The sequence below is a fragment of the Lepidochelys olivacea genome, assembly GCF_965140295.1.
Source record: "Lepidochelys olivacea isolate rLepOli2 genome assembly, chromosome: 23".
Taxonomy (NCBI): Eukaryota; Metazoa; Chordata; order Testudines; family Cheloniidae; genus Lepidochelys; species Lepidochelys olivacea.
The window spans coordinates 2851645-2869228 of NC_140433.1; the positions used below are offsets into that span (position 1 = coordinate 2851645).

The following is a 17584-nucleotide window of genomic DNA, read 5'->3' on the forward strand; positions in this document are numbered from 1 at the left end:
AAATGGGTTTGTCTCTAAGGTGCCCCAAGTCCCCCTTTTCATTTAGCAGAGTGTTTCTCAAACTGGGGGTCCCCACCCAAAAGGGGGTTGCAAGACTATGGGAGAGGGGGCGTGAGAGCAGCAGCAGCTGCTGGCTGGGTGCCCAGCTCTGAAGGCAGAACTGCCACCAGCAGCAGGGCAGAAGTAAGGAGGGTGTGATATGGGGGGGAGAGAGAGGGGGATGTCACAGCCCAAATGTTTTCAAAGGGGGTCCCAGCAAAAAAAGTTTGAGAACCTCTGGACTAGCATTTAGTGCCGAACATCCGGCCCGCCCCTGTTAACAGCGTGGGCTGGGGTGGCAGGGAAGTTAAGATGATTGTTGCATGCTGGTGAGTCACGCACCCCCCCCTCTTTCTCCCCCCACTGAGAGCAAGCTCCTTCTTATGATAAATAGAGGATTCCGAGCCAGCGTCTAAATATATATGTCGCAGGAATGTTCAGCATCTCGCCACGCAGGAAATGGGAGGGCATAACCCTTGCTTCATATTTGCGGAGCTAAGAAATAAAACAAAAGTGTGTGTGGGGGGGAATTGATAGAATTTCAAAATTGGCGGGGGGGGAAGCAGCCAAATCTGTGGGTCTGGTTCGTGGCCAATTCCCGGCTATATTGGGGGACTTTGCGTCCAAAAAGAGCTTTATATGGCAGCTTTCTGGAATACATTCCCCTTCTCTCCTTGTCAGCTATGATCTCACCGGATAGCACCTATGTTTAGAGGCTAACCCCTTGCATGAGGTTAAATATTCAGTGGGAAAATGATTGCAGCTGCTCTTTGGGTAGCTAGGACAGAAGGGCTGCTGCACGTTGAAGTTGCTCTGGACATCAAGGTGAGGGCAGTACTAGAACTCAGATCTGCCTGCTCCAAAAGCCTAAGCCTTGAATTGAAGGAGAATCTCACCTAGGGGTTAGCAGTATAGAGCTTATGACACGTTGTTTGGATTCCATCCACGAGAAGGCAAGGGTGTGTATAAGTAGACACAGACACACTCTCGCCAGCTGGTTTATGACATACTCCCCTCTAGCCAGCGCTCGCAAAGATAAGGATAGATCTGATCCTTGAGTAGGGGGATCCCCAGGAGACCTGACACACTCTTGACTTCAGTGTAAGCAATCTGGGACCACCAAGAGGACAGATCCCACCTCTCACACCAGTGTAAGAATCCATTGCCACCTCCTGGGATGTTTCCCTTAAACCTGAATGCAGTTGGCTCTGAGTGGTCTATTTTCCTCCTGCTTCACTGTGAACGTGCCATCACCTTTGGCCCTTGAGGGCCACTCGCTGTGATGGCTCTGGTGCCCTTCTCTCAGGAGTGAATGAAAATAAATCTCCTTAGAGTCGGTTTTCGGCCCAGTTCAGCCTCCGAGACGGGCTGTGAATGGGGTCAAAGAAATGCGAAGCCCAGCGCTGAGCTATCGAAAGTGACAAATGAAATGAAACGTTACAAATACAATTCCGTTGGAGCAGGAAGCATGAGATGTGAGCTCCCCTGTCAGCTGCTTCATGTGTGGCAGAGGCTAACTGCACGGCATAGGGGAGGCCCTGAGGCTCCGCTTGGTCCTTGCGTGTTCCTCACGTCTGCCCAGGTAGCTCCGGCTCACAAGGAACAGTGTTGACTTTGTTCCCGATCCCAGAGGCCTTCCTGAAGCTTTGGCCCAAGTTCCGTAGGTGCTGTAATAGAAGTGGGAGCAGCCAAAGAGGCTTACTCTGTCAGCTTTCCAGATGGAAAGAAAGAAAGGCTGTAAATGTTTTTTCCATTCCTGACGATCTGTTTTTCATTATGTCTAGCCCTGGCTCCCCGTCCTTCCTAGCCCAGTGTACAGATCTCCTCCTCCAGAGTAGGCTGGAGCTCTGGGTTTGGTTTCAGACCTGAATTGGGGCTCAGATCTGAGTCTAGGCCGTATTTGATTTGTTTTCTGAGATACCAACCCCACGAGGCAGAAATGTCCCATCATTTGTTGTTCCTCCAGGGCACCAGCCACATCCCAGTTGGAACCAGCAATGGGTCCCTCTTTGTTGTGTAGTCAACCCAGGACTGGCCCCTGGGGTGGAGGCGGGTCCCTCACTTCACACCTTGCAACAGGAAGGTGCTGGTTTCATCCCCTCCAATCATTTCCAGCCATGGCTTTTCCATACCGATTGGCAGAGAATCGCTCTCCTGGGAGCCCGGACTCCCCCTTGTGCCCCTGGCTCTGCCATCCAGCTCACTGGGCTGCCTGCTTGAATCGCAGCTGCCTCCAGCAGGGCTGCGGCTGAGAAACAAGGAGGGTTCTCGAAGTGACATCTGTGCCTGTGCTGGACATCAAGGATCCTCTCACGACGGAGGATGAGTCAAAGAGCCTCCCCTGCCCCACTGCACGGTCTTTAGAGCAGGAGAAGGGGGGGACTCTGTGGCAAGCCAGCCCTGCAAAACAGGCTGTGGGTCCAAGACGGGAACGCTCAGGGGCCTATGGAGGCGCTCCCTGGGTTGAATCGAGCAGTGATCTTCTCTGCACCCTGAGAGAATAGAGGTTGTTGTGGCATAAAAATTCAGTAGCACAACTAGCCCCCTTTGTTGACCAGCCATGGAGATTAAACGGGGTCCCTCCAAGGCAGAGAGGATCACTGGTCTTTGCCCTGCCGTCAGATCCAGTCCCCAGGGCTATCCAGCGAGCACCTCTCACCAGTCGTTGCTACAAGGGGACCCAGTGTCACAATCTGGGGTGCAATCCAGACTAGTGAAAGACTAGTCACCACTTGTCCTGTAACCCTGAGTGCCTTAAAATGCTCTGTTGTCCTAGCTCCTTGTCTGGGTGGTCCTAGCCAGCATGCACTCAGGGTCTGTGTGTCTGCTTGTTACCCCCCCCGCCATGCTCTGAACTCCACCGGCCTTGGTGGCTACTGGCCAAGTGACCGCAACCCACCCCCAGTCCCAAATTTCCCCAACACCATCTGTCCTGCCATGTCCAGCCCTTTCCTCAATGCATTCAGGTCCATTGCACCTTTAAAGAGACAAAACCACAGCGGCTGGTTGCCTTAACTGGAATTAACAATTGCGTCAATTCAAACGCAGCACTGGGTTGGTTTCGATTAGAAGTAAAATACGTTAATTAACAGAAGAACTGGGATTAAGTGGTGCCAAGTAGAAGGGATAAAGGTAGAGATGGTTACAACCAAATAAAGGGAAAACTCACAGCTAAAAGACTGAAACTTAACCCAGCAAGACACAGTCGTGGTTCAAGGTAGATTTCTTCCCAATTTTTCTTTTCCTCATCCATGGCTGACTTCCTTTCAATCAGTCAGGGCCTTCCATAGAATTACAAGGTGCTGATTTCCCGCGTATTCCTAGGTGAAAGATCTTTGCCTAAGCAGATTTCTCACCTACATTCAGTTCCCAGAGACTTCAACCCCCTTGGGTGAAGGATCCATCTTTCTCTGCTTGCCATGATGGCTTCTCCTCTCTCCTTATCTCTTCCCAAACTCAGTTTTGTCCCCAGACTCAGGATGACCTCATGCCGTTCTTCCCATCCCCCTACTGATTCGTACATAAACAGAGCCTGTCTCTGCCTGATGACCAGCTGGTCGGATACACAAATATACACTCCTTTGTCTAGGGGAGAGTGGGTTGATGCATTGCTTGCCAAACACATTTTAGGAATGACCAAGTTGGGTGAGGTAATTTCTTTTATTGGAAGAAGTCAACCACTGATGGGCCTCTGTGTCCCACCCAGCTAATGCATCATGAAGCCTTCAGGTATTATACACCTGGCAAAAATGTCTTACTGGCACTGCTGCGCCATCCCAGCTGGGAGGCAACAGAGGAAGCTCTGCCTCATTTTTATGTCCTGAAAGCAGGGACATTAACGCAGCATAATCTAGGGGAGGAGCATTTCTGTAGCTGATGCTCGATATGGCCCTTGCAAGCCGTTGGCCGTAAAGCAGAAGTATGGGCTGAATGCCTCATGCTTCCCAAAGCACGTGAGCATGTGTCAGTGAAGTGAGTATATGCTTGTGAATGGCTGTATGCCCACACGCGTGAAGTGTGACTGTGCGTGTGATGGGACTCTATTTTTGAATGCTTGTGAGAGACAGAAGGGTGTATGAGAAACATGACTGTATTTATGAATCTACCTATGGGCCTCATACGAACCCTGTTACCGCAGTATCACAATCATCTTCACAAACCCCCTATGAGGTAGGGCAAGGCTCCTACCGCCATTATACAATGGGCAACTGAGGCACAGAGAGGCTAAGTGACTTACCGAGGTCACATGGTGCCTCCGTTTCTCCATCGGTGGCTGAGCAGGGAATTGAATGAGGGTTTCCCCAGTGCCAAGCCAATGCTCTAACCACTAGGCAGTCCTTCCTCTGAGCATGTGTCTGTGAATGTGTGTGTGCACACCTGAGAAACAGACTCAGTTTGTGAATCTGTGTGTGTGTGTGTGTGTGCAGGGTGCACAGATGTGTGTGCATGCAAAGGGCCATGACTATGTCAGAGACACAACAATGTATTTATGAATACGTGTGGGTGACAATATGGGGCTTTGGATAAAGATTTGCATGCGCCTTGTTAATGCTTATGACATACACATCACGGTATAAACCTATTCCAAGGGGTGACTTCAGAGTAAAACCCACCTCCCCTCCCAGCCACTCAGGGCTACCGCCACGCCTCAGCTTATTGTCATGCCACAAATTTGCCCACTCGAAGCCCACATGGGTCCAGAATGCAGCCGTACAGAGTTTGCTGTGAACCCCAAGGGATTGGTCAGAGCTTCATTCCTGGGCCCGCAGCCTCAGGGTAATTGCTGTGATAGAGGGCAAAGATGACTGCTCAGTCACAGAGCCTGATCATGGGAAAACTGCTTCCTTTCTGAGTGCAAACTGCGGTTACAATTAGGGAACCTGTGGGCAGACCAAGGTTTTTTATATTAAGGCAGTTCCCTTCTCATCATGGCTTGGAGCCAGGCGTGAGCTTGGGTAGGCTACTCGGGGGCAGGGCTATTTCTATTTATAAGGCTGATGGCTGCTTCCGCCCATTGTTCCAGAAGAAGGCAGCTCCCAGGATTCATGCTGGGGCTGGAGGGCAGGAATCCGTCAAAACGGCAAGTGGAATTTTAATGACAATTTTCCATTCCAGTCATTTTTTCTTTGCTCTCGATGGGAGACCTATACACAAGAATGACATGGTGAGAATTAATAGTAAATACCACAGACTGCATGTACTCACCATTGACCTTGCTGAATGGAATCAAAACTGTCCAGCTGTGCATCATAGGGCCTATACTGACAATTGCTAATGGAGATTCCCCTTCTGCACGAAAGGCTGGGCACTGGGCTTTCAGAGCACAAGTTTCAGAGTTCTGTTCTTGCCTTTAGCTCTGGCTTGAGACAATCTAGATTAATGGACTGAACAGGGAGCCAAGAGCACAGCTGGGCTTTGTCCATCCTGTGAACAGGATCCACTTTTCTCTGGTCCAAATACTTCTCTGCTTTCATGCTGCGGCATGAGCTCAGCCATGCCAACTCGGGGATGAGCTGTTCCATTTGTGCTCACTCTTGCCGCCAGTCTCTTCTCGCACGTATTCTGGTGGGACTTTCTGCAGCTGCAGTGGATCGGATGCTAAGCTGGGAGCCAGGGCTCGCTATTCCAACCTCTGCCAGTGCTACGTCGCCTTGTGTAAGGCACTTGCCTCGGTTTCCCCATCTGTCCAATGGGGTTCATGGTACTTGGCTTCCTTCGCCAAGTGCTTGGAGCTTGAAAGCTCACGGTTATTACGGAGCCTGCTGACCCCTGCCCAGAAACGGCTCGGAAGGGGCCTTGAGGTAGCGGCCATTCCGCCGACAGGAGCGTGGGCGTCGGGCCCACCTGCAGACAGAGGCTCCTCACGCAGGCTCCCCGACCCGGCAGGGCCCCCTTTCCAAAGGGCTGGCTGCCATGCCCGGGCTGAGCGAGGCCGGGGCAGGGGCACCCCCAGGTGAAGCCAGAGGCCAGGCGGGCTGAGGGTGGCTTTGTCGGGCCGGATGCTGGAGCCGTGACAACCCCCCCGTCCCCTGCGGGGCAGGAGGCCGGCACTGTCCGAGGGGCGCTCACCACTCTGGGGCCCGCACATGGGGCAATGGCTGTCTCCTGCCCCCACACACGCCAAGGGGTGGAGGGGCCCCAACTCCACCCATACTATGAATATTCATGAGGATGAGAAAGTAGACACCCTGCCATCATGAATATGCATAATGCAACATCACCACCCCCCCCTATATGCACACACACCTTATTCCTTACCTGCTCTTTCATCTCAACCGTCCTCATATGCCACGAAGGGGTGGAAATACTATTCTGAATATTCATGAGGAAGGTTTAAACTCCACCCACAATATGAATATTAATCAGAGGACACTGCCCTCCCCTTATGAATATTAACAAGGGGTTACACCGCACATACAATATAAATATTCATGAGGGAAGGGGAGGAGGGGCTAACCACAATATGAATATTCATGAGGGAAGACAATGTCACGTGCAACCTCCACTCAGGATATGAATATTCATGAAGCAGCGACGTTGTCACACCCACAATATGAATAGTCATGAGATATCACAACAATCCCACCTCTCATATGAATATTCATGAAGGAGGGCAGGCTCCATGAACAATATGAATATTCATGAGAGGGAGGTGCCATCCCACGCCACACATACAGAGGGCATTGATTGTCATTGGCCACACACACTGAATATTCATGAGGGGAGAAACAGGCGTGTGGCTCTCAAGAAGCCGTTGTGGGGACATGCGCAGGCGCAATGCTATGGCGCTGGGGGGCAGCGGGAAAGATGGACGCAGGCGCACTTGTCAGACCCCCGAGAGGGCGGGAGAGGAAAAGGGAGGCCAAGGGAGAGCGCAGGCGCAGGCGCAGGGTGGGCCCGAGGACGTGGACGGGGCAGGTAGTGACGTCCCGCGCGGGGGGGGAAACAAGGCGTTTTCAGCGCCTGCGCCCTGAGAGTTTGAGCCTGGCGGAGTGGGTGAGGCCACCCTTCGCGCCGGCCGGGCGTACGACGCAGGCGCCCTGAACCTCCCCGTCTCGGGCGCAGGGGGCGGGGCTCGCTTCCGGCCAGCCGCGCCCCGCGCAGGCGCCGCGCGCGCCGGCCCCTCCCCGCGGGGCGGGGCGGCCCCGCGGCGCGGCTCCTCCCCTCAGGCGGAGCGGCGGGTCGGGGCGCTGGGCCGGGAGCCGCGCGGACCATGGTGGATTACCACGCAGCGGGGCAGCCCTGTCAGTACGGCGGCAACGGGCCCAGCTCGGGCGGCGGCCTCAACGACTACATGGCGCAGGAGGACGACTGGGACCGGGACCTGCTGCTCGACCCCGCCTGGGAGAAGCAGCAGCGCAAGGTGAGGCGGGGCCGGGGGTCGGGGGAGCTGGGGGGGGGCCGAGGAGGGGGGGGACTGGGGTCGGAGGGACTGGGGGGACCGGGTCGGGGGTGAGGGGCTGGGGGGGGCTAGGGAGAGAGGGGGCTTGGGGGAATGGGGTCTGGAGGTGGGAGTCGGAGGGGCTGGGGGGGCCGAGGAGGGGGGGACTGGGGTCGGGAGGGGCTGAGGAGGCGGGGCTAGGGGAGAGGGGGGTCGGAGGGACTGGGGGGACCGGGTCGGGGAGGAGGGGCTGGGGGGGTCGGAGGGACGGGGTCAGGGGGTCTGGAGTCGGGGGTGAGGGGCCGGGGCGGGGCTAGCGGGAGAGGGAGGTTGGGGGGACGGGGTCAGGGGGTCTGGAGTCGGGGGTGAGGGGCGGGGGGGGGACTGGGGTCGGGAGGGGCTGAGGAGGGGAGAGAGGGGGGTTGGAGGGACTGGGGGGACCGGGTCGGGGGTGAGGGGCTGGGGGGGGCTAGGGAGAGAGGGGGCTTGGGGGAATGGGGTCTGGAGGTGGGAGTCGGAGGAGCTGGGGGGGCCGAGGAGGGGGGGACTGGGGTCGGGAGGGGCTGAGGAGGCGGGGCTAGGGGAGAGGGGGGTCGGAGGGACTGGGGGGACCGGGTCGGGGACGAGGGGCTGGGGGGGTCGGAGGGACGGGGTCAGGGGGTCTGGAGTCGGGGGTGAGGGGCCGGGGGGGGCCGGGGCGGGGCTAGCGGGAGAGGGAGGTTGGGGGGACGGGGTCAGGGGGTCTGGAGTCGGGGGTGAGGGGCTGGGGGGGGACTGGGGTCGGGAGGGGCTGAGGAGGGGAGAGAGGGGGGTCGGAGGGACTGGGGGGACCGCGTCGGGGGTGGGGGGCGGGGGGGCTAGGGAGAGAGGGGGGTTGGGGGAATGGGGTCTGGAGGTGGGAGTCGGAGGGGCTGGGGGGGCCGAGGAGGGGGGGACTGGGGTCGGGAGGGGCTGAGGAGGCGGGGCTAGGGGAGAGGGGGGTCGGAGGGACTGGGGGGACCGGGGCGGGGGTGAGGGGCGGGGGGGCTAGCAGGAGAGGGGGGTTGGGGGAATGGGATTAGGGGCATTAGAGGGGCTGGGGGGGCCGAGGAGGGGAGGCTAGGAGAGGGGGGACGGGGTTTGGAGTCTGAGGTGAGGGGCTCTGGGGAGGCTAAAGGAGGAGGCCTGGGAAGGCAGGATTCAGACTGGGGGCTGAAGGGGCCTCTGGGTGTGAGGGGGGACTTGCTCTGGGGGGGTGGCCTGGGTTGCGGGGGCTCTGTGGCTGAAGGGAGGGGGCTGAGGGGAAAAGCGGGGCTGGGGGGCTGAAGGGGGAGGCGTGGGCTGAGGTGACTCGGGGGAGAGGGGGGCTGGGGGGAGGGAGACCTGGGCTAAGCAGAGGTGCAAGGCGAGGGGAGGGTGTCTGGGGTGAGGAGACAGGGAGGGGTCTGTGGGTCTGAGCGAAGAAGTGTGTGAAAGGGTGCCCGGAAGGGTGGGGAGGGAGTGGCTCTCGGCCTTAGGGGCAAAGGGGGAGTGGTGAGTGACAGGTTTGGGTGGGGAATGGGGGTTTCTGTGGGGGTGAGTCTGGGACTCAGGCTGGGAGATGCCTCAGCGCAAGGGGAGGGGTGGGCGCTCCATGAAGTGGGCACTTAATAGTTTGGGTTGTGGGTCCTGACTGGGGAGTCTCTAGGAGGGGATTGAGGGTGTGTGTGTGCGGGGGGGGGGGGGGCAGGGTTAGGGACCTGCTACTGGACCCTGCCTGGGGAGGCATCAGGCAGGTGAAGAGAGAGCTTGGTCTTGCGGGGAGGGTGCTTGTTGCTGACTTTGCGGGGCTGTGACCTGGGAGAAGCAACAGTGTTGAGTAAGAGGGAGATTCAGGAAGGGCAGGGGTAGGAAAGCGGTCTCTGCAGGGGATGAGGACCTGCTGTTGAACCTAGTCTGGAGAAACATCAGCTCAGGGTGACGGGGGTTAGAGAGGTATAAAGGGGAAATGGGCTTTGGTCCTGGGTGGTCGGGCAGAATATAATGGAAAGCCTGGGTGCTTGTGGGAAAGAATGGCAAAGAGTCCTGTAGACCTTATAGACTAATGTGTGTGGGAAAGAATGGAAGGGGGTGGGGTGGGCCTGGGTGTCAGTAGGTGTTGGTTGCAGGAGGAAGCAAGAGTCATGGGGGTTGGGTGGGGCAGGTTGAAATGTATGTGATGTTGGGTGGAGAACAAATTCCTAGTCACTGCTTTGAGGTGCTCCCCTTTGAGTAATCTACCATGGGTGGGGAATGCTGAGAGCCCCTGGAAGGGAGGTGCCTGTTTCCCAAACCCCTTCCCTGGAATCTCCTTGAGATCTCTCTACAGCACCACTGGGAGCTGTTGACCTATGGAGTTAGTGGCTTCTGTAATAGATCCCTACTGCATCCCTGCCCCTTTGAAGCAATCTTCTCCACTGGCTGAGTTTCATTCCTTGCTCTTGTCTGGTCAGCTGAGAGAGCCAGATATGGAGTGACCATGGAGGTGAAGATTCCAATCTATATGCTTTCCTTGTATGTCTAAATAGTTTTGTGTAAAAATTGACTGGCCCCTGCTGCACCAGCTATCTATATTAATATATAAAAATGCACCTATTGTGATCTCTAGCTGCATGTACAAAAACGCTACAATGCACAGACATTCATTAATAGGCACATGGTCAACCATGGACAGCCTTAAAAATGCTGAGGGTGTTACCCTGCCTCTTATAATCACTCCTGAGGGCAGCTGTATGTCTGCTAGCAATAACTGATGTGGTTCTGTGAATCCTGCTGGGTTGCAGGAATCCTTCCTTCCATTTCTGTGGCCTGTGATTTGGAAATATTTGCTTGGGTGGACTAAACTTGCTGTGATGGCATCAGAATCCTCTCTGGTTTGTTCAGTGTTCAAGGTATATTGGAGTAGTTGTCGTCAATTCACTCATGGCTGAGCTCTGTGCTTCGGGCACCTTTTTGTGCCCGATGCATCTAAAACCATGCGCACATTTTAATGTGTGTGACACTTGCAATTCATATAGCTTTTGCGTTCCTCAGGATGAGAGGATATATTTGAATGAGAACTCATTTTACAAAACTACACCCTTAAATTTAGCAGGTCCTGTCTTGCAATGACTGCAGCTGTGAATTCAGTCAACTGAAGCCGGGAACTATTAGGACTGCAGCAGTATTAACACTTGCGTTCTTATATAAATCTGATGTCCCTCCCCCAACCTCATCCGATTTTATATTGGGAGTGTCACAAAGCTGGGTAGGGCACATCTTTTTTCCTCTCTCCCTTCAAGTCATAGGTGACTCTGGTAATTAAAAAATCCTATCATCACAACAGGGCAACACCTTGCTTGTAAGACTCGATTGTGAAGAATATGTGCCATTTTCTCTGCCAGTTTTTCCAGAACCCTGGAAATGTAGCAATACATTGAGCATTCGGACCTATAGCTGATTTTGCATTCATGTTGGTTAATAATTTGAAGATTATTTGTGTTTCAGATTTGTTTCTTTAGGCAGGCAGTGGAGAATTCAAGGTGGCTATCTGCTATTTTGTTTAATTATCTTAATTGCATGCTATTTAAGACACAGCTAAGAATATCAGAACAAAATTCAAGGAGGTGGAGGAATTTTTAGACTCCATGCTGGCAAGAGAAGAAACTTTCAAAGGGAGTATTTTATTCTAAATGTAACAAGTATGTGTTTGTTAAAACTATGTAACAAGTCTGTGCTGTCAAGCTTTGTGAGTTTAGGCTGAAATCAGACCGAAGATATTTTAAAAATAGCCAGTAGACTGTTTCAACAGTGTGTAAAAGCCAACTCACATTGCTAATGATTTTTCCATATTTTGAGGGATAGTGAAAATGGCTCACTTTTAAATCATGCTGATGCATTACTATTAAGAAAAGGTTCTGCCCTCTCTCAAGTATTGAACAATAGCTTAGTTCCACTTAGATCACCTGGCTAAAGGTTTTGTCACTGTGACGTGGCACCTTAGCTGCTCTTCTTGTGGGAGAACGCTATTAATGCTCATTGTTTCAGGGTGTGTGATTTCCATGATGTAGAGCTGCATGAAGCCCGTCCCATATTCTCTCCCCCTGCATCCATTTGTCCTTCGCACTTCACTGAAACTATTTTACTATGATATGAAACAAGCGGAGACACCTTTTCGAAATTGGGCTACAGCTCTGCAGTCAACTGGAAATTGTTTTAAATACATCTAAATTCCTCTAAGAATTGTGTGATAAGAAAAATTGATCGTTCAAGGCCTTGTTGATACTGGGCTTTGAACCACCATTCCAGCTAAACTGGCTTCAAATGTGGATTGACTGATGTGGATAGGACCAGACTCTCAAATCAGTTCTCCAAAAGTTGGTTTTCCAGTCAAACTTTTTTTTGAAAGCTATCTTAGAGCAGATCTACACTAGAAAGAATTGTTGATTTTAATAATGCTGGCATAGTTAAGCTGACAAAATCTTCCTATTGTAGATGTAGTTTATATAGGTATGAAATTCACAGCTCAGGGAACCAATATAAGCCATACTATTGTAAGCAATCTTACACCTGTATAACACTGTGTTTAGTAGGGCATGTAAGTAAAACTTTACTGGACATCAGGCCTTAGGCACTGTGGCTCCATCTATGCAGCTCAGATCATGTTTGGAACTGTGTTTAAACCAGATCCAGGCTTTGTTTTCAAATGTGGTTAAAAGCCCAGTGTAGACAAGGCTCTTGGTGTGGGGAAACCAGAGTGAGACTTGACCAAGCAGGATGATTGTTATAACATGACAGAGCCCCCTGATCATGCGATTTGGCCCTGTTCATATAGGCAATATCAGGGCACCGGTAGCTTGTTTTATGTAGTAAAAGATGAGAAGTCGTAGAACTGACTGACTTGGCCTTAAATGTGGCTGTTGTTTTTTTTTTAAAAGTCATTTTGGCTGTATATAATATATATTAGATGCTTAATTCAATTAGGACCAAGTTAAGAGAATGTTCTAAGAGAACAATGGTGATGGATGGGGAATGTCAAAGCACAGTCTAGACCAGTGCCTCTCAACCTTTCCAGACTACTGTACCCCTTTCAGGAGACTGGTTTGTCTTGTGTACACCCATGTTTCACCTAACTTAAAAACTACTTGCTTACAAAATCAGACATAAAAATACAAAAGTGTCTCAGCACACTCTTACAGAAAAATTGCTTACTTTCTCATTATTTTTTAATTATAAAATCAATTGGAATATAAATATTGTACTTACGTTTCCTTGTATAGAGCAGTATAAACAAGTCATTGTCTGAAATTTTAGTGTGTACTGACTTCACTAGTGCTTTTTATGTAGCCTGTTGTAAAAGTAGCCAAGTATCTAGACGAGTTGATGTGTACCCTCTGGAAGACCTTTGTGTACCCACGGTCAAGAACCAACTATCTAGACTGATACAAGCCCAATAAATGGGGAGGGGAGGTGACACTTCATAGTTTAGTGGTCACTGTGATCTTGATATTTGAACAGTTCAGTTTAATGTTTCATTTTCACACCTTATAGTGAATGAAAATGCTGATGTATACATAGCAGCTGATGTATACATGCCATTGCATGCTATTTTGGCTGTTGTACTGATTTCTGAAAGTTTAGTGCATTGCCTAAAGGTATCTAATCCTTCTCCCTTTAGCTATATCTCATCTCATTTTGCCAGATTTCAATGCGAGTTGCTGCAAGCTTCACTCAAACTTTGAGGAGATGATAAAATGTAGTTAATACTTCCTTTTACAAAAACAGTTGGCACTTCTAAAATAGCTGGAATGTTTGTGCTTGGAAAATCACAAACAAGTGTTAAGCTAGTGTTTGAGAGCTGAGCTTTCTGGCAGCTGTGGAAGGACAGGGAATCCTGGAGAAAAACGACATTTACTTTTGCTTTGAGCTTGTGCTTGGAGATCTGGTGCCACCTTTGATTAAAAGGAGGTGGAACAAGTGTTGTAGCCTAATTTTGGTGGATACTTGTCCACTATCACACAGGTGCAGTGGAGCTGTTTGGGGTAGGGACGGGACCGGAATATTAGGAAGGTTGAGATGAAATAGCAGGTTAGGAATAAAGTGTGTGTGCATGGATTTGTGGGGATTGGGTGCATTATAAGAATAATCGAGAGCACTGAAAATCAAGGATGAGGTGAATTGGAAGAAATTAAGGGATTGTGTCAGGACCAAAATGTAACTTACCAAGATGCACGAAGAAAAACTGTTTGTCTGATCTTCACTTGAGGTGGCCAGGTTTGCTCAGTAAAGAAATGCTGAATGTTCTTGCAGGTTATGTTTAAATTGGCATGCTAGTGGAAGTACAAGGTTCACTGATTTCAGAGCAGAAGCAGCAGTTTCAAATTCCAGTCTGCTCAAAGGCTAATCTAGTTTAAAAAAAAAAAAAATCCCTTCACCCTCCCCAAAATAATTCCTGCTTCTTTCTCAAAGAAATCTTTGCTGTATTTAACTGCATCAGTACAGAATAAGTCTCTTAACCAGTGGTTTCATCAAGACTATAAAACAGAGAACTCAGCATCTAACTTATTGAAATACTTTAGCTGTGTGTCCTTTTAGGTTTTTTTCTTGCAGCACAATGCTTGGAACAACTGACTGTACAGAGAAGCAGAGAAATTAGCTCTGCTGAATGTTAATGCTTAGCACTTGTATAGCAGTTTACTTCAAAGTGCTGTACAGAAATTAGAGGCAGTTTGCTCTAGTGGATTGAGCTCAGGACTAGGAGCCAAGAATGGATTCTGCCACTGGCTTACCGTGTGGCCTTGAGTAACACTAAACCTTTGCCTCAGATCACCTGTCCTTAAAAAGGCAATAATACCGAACTTCCTTGTGTGGGGTGAGGACTAATGCTTACAGAGCACCTGCACAATGTGCATTAGAACTGTTAGGTGTTTTAACTTCTCAGTGAGGCTTCAATAGCATGCCGGAACACCCACACATCAGAAACTCACTTTCATTTTATTGGTGTCTGAGCAAAAGGCAAAGACCACTTTGGCATATGCTTCTCTGTATTCTTGGATAGTCCCCTTAGCAACTTGGTCACATTTATTTGAAGAGGGCCACAGAATAAATAGCATGAAGCAGAAACACGCTTTCCTCTATAGGATGCTTTCAGCCATTATTGGTTCGTTGGTCATGTTCGTTCAACCATCTTGCATTAATGTCAATCCTTATACTTTTAGTTAGTTTACTTCGTGCCATTTCTACACCTGTTGTTAGTGGGCCCAAGAGTTCAAATTTGTCTGGAGTAGTATCAGTGTGAGGTGCTTCAATCATTTCTTTAAATTGCTCATTCTGTGCTGCATGGACAGTGATGGTTTTTAGTATCAAAGATGGTTGTAACTTACAAAGTTCAAGACTTTGCCTTTCAGTTTTACGGCATAATCACAGACTTGATTTTTGACAATTTTGGGATTTCAAAGATGAACATAGACCATTCCTATGTGAAGCTGATATTGAAGAGTTGCTGGAAGGTTTGAAACAGAGATATGAGTTGTCATGGCTATGTTTTGATGCAGTTGTCATCAAGTCTCATTTCCAGGGTGATGAGTCATCACTCTTCCATTTCAATAGACAAGGTTTCATTCAGTAGCAAATTTGAGCTTGAAAAATGCAAGTAAACTGATTTTTCTGCTGCTCTTGAGACTCTGACTTCCTATTTAACTTGTGATGTTTACACTTTACTGTAAAAGAATGATATAGTTCCATTATTTCAATTCCTTCAACTGCTTATTCCCCACTATTTTAGCTTTAGCAACTTGAGTCAGATAAATTCATACACTGGTGTGCGATCACTGAATACTAATCACCAACTTGCAATATTGATCAGCAGGTTTCATATTTCCTATATTTGAAGCGAAAACAACCACCTATGTTCTGTCTGCATTTGATTTAAAACCACATTAATTAAACACATCTACAGTGGAACTCCCACCGGTGCCATCACTGGTGCTGCTGGGAAACTTTCTGTAAAATTCCCTAGTGTAGATAAGGCTCCAGTGAATTCAACAGTGAAGACTGGAAAACAAGATGAGCTTGGCAACTTTATACATAACCACAGGATTGAGTGCTTTGTCCACCTGCTAGTATTTGCTAGATCCTAGCAAACCAAGTCATCTAGCAGTTCACTACTCCACCCACTCCCCTTTCTTCAACATCTAAAGGCTGAGCAACATCCAGAGTGACAGAGTAGTGCTCGATAACTGTTCTCCCTGTGCTTTTAAGGAGCAGTGGTCATTGTTTCTGTTGATTCATTGCTCGTAACAGGCTTCTCCTATGTCTTTTCTGATCCATCAGTAACAATTGAATGGCTTTGAGCTCCTGGCTGACCTGATGTACATTGGACTTCTAGTTTATTTCCTGCCAGTTAAACCACTTACAGGGATTTGGTGGCCAAGGCTTTCCTCTTCAGAAGTCACTTTTCTCTTTGAAAGAGGAAAAAGCTGCAAGTTTTATCTACCGAGCAAAGAATTTTGACTAAAAAGCATCTGTTATAGTGAAATGCAAGTCATCAAGGCTCTCTGGTCCTGAGAGGGAAAACTCTAATACAAAAAATATATAGGGAAGGTAAAATTTAAACTCAAATATTTTTTTGTAAGGATGGTGAAGGATGTAGTAAAGGTGGCAACCTCATGTCTTCTTGCTCTGTTGAGCTGCTACGGAAAATTCACTGTGTTGTAGCTCCCTGCTTTGGACTCCTTTCTAATGAGCAGCCCCACTGTTTAAACATATCTCATCTGTTTTTGTTGGGGGGGGGGGGTTGCACTAATGAATTCCTTGTAAACTTAAGAAGACATCACCGTACTGGTAACATGCTAGACTGAATTCAGTCATGTCTCTGAACTAGAAGGAGAAGCAGAAATAGCAGTGGCAGGCCACAGGGCTACTTAGATTCCAGCAAACACTGCAACACCGCAGGGAGTCCCTGACATTTAAACACTTCAGCATGCTATAGAAATAAAACTGTCCTGTTAGAGGGTTTACAGTGGATTAATGCATTGCTCAGTATGAATACTGACTCCTGTAGTGAAAGGGCAAGGGATGTTACAGTTCAGCAAAAGACTACATAAGACCATTTCACTGGTATTGAATAGGTGTATATCTGTGTGCATACACAAGCCATCCAAACAGTTGCGGTTTTACTGCTGGTATGTGTCCAGTCTCTGGGGTTTCTGTGATGGAATCTCAGCTATGTGACATTAACAGCAGGGCAGAATCTGTCTGCATCCTCTGCGTCGTTTTCCAAACACTAGCAAACAAAAAGCAAATGAGTGCCAGTATTCCGCCTTAATGGAAATGTATATCCTAGCCATATGTTCTGCACACTTATTTCCTGTTGTGTTGATGCTGGAGAGATCACCATTTTCACAAGAAGATGGTATCTTTGAGTGAGTCAGTGGAAGCCATCTCCTTTGCTGCGCAGGAAAGCAAAGTTGGAAAACACTGAGGCTTGTTTTACAAGTTAACTTGGTTTTCTTGTTCTTCCACAAGCTTGGAGTGTAAATCCAAATTGTGTAACATTGGATTTAGCTTCCAAGGTCTTAGGCTTGGAGACATACCATTTTTGTACAAAAACTACCTGCGTCCTTGAGCTGGTTTGAAGGGCATGCTAATGATTCAGCCTTTATTAGGTTATCTTGTAACCATGATTTAAACTTCCTTTGGACCAAATCCAGAATGTAAACATCCCACTGATTCTGAAGGTGGTTACATTTTTGTATTGTCTCGATTTAGATGCCAAGTTACAGACAACACGTTTGGTCTACAGTATGATGCTGTGCTGTGTACGGGAGAATGTTTGTGAAGGATTACTGTTAGTAACTACCTTACCTAACTGTGCCTTCTCACTCTGCATCGATAGGGCATTTGCCAGATTGAAACAAGTGCATATGCATAACTTCTGAAGAGAGGATTAAATTGAAATAAACAAAAGCTGTACTCCAGACAGAGAACCTAGGACTTACATGAAGAATGAAGAGATTGTAAACTCCCTTATCCATTAGCAATCATAGAATAGCAGGGATTTCTTTCTTCTCCTACTTGCCTCACCATATCTTTTCATAATGGTTTTATGACACTATGAATATGATGTAGGAGTGGCTACTTGTTCAGCTGTTAAAGATTCTCAATCTTTCTCTAAAAACATTCAGCTAA

The 17584-nt window shown here is 49.3% G+C and overlaps 1 protein-coding gene across 2 annotated transcripts in view; it reads left to right on the top strand.

Annotated features, from left to right (window-relative positions):
• Positions 1-7187: 7187 nt before the first annotated feature.
• The window catches only part of ACTN4 (actinin alpha 4), an 80003-nt gene continuing 69606 nt past the window's right edge, over positions 7188-17584 (top strand). For both annotated transcript variants that reach the window (XM_084612346.1, XM_084612347.1), the window contains exon 1: positions 7188-7402. In XM_084612346.1, the coding sequence (XP_084468472.1) occupies positions 7253-7402 (150 nt within the window). In that variant the 5' untranslated portion in view covers positions 7188-7252. The remainder of the gene's footprint in view (positions 7403-17584) is intronic.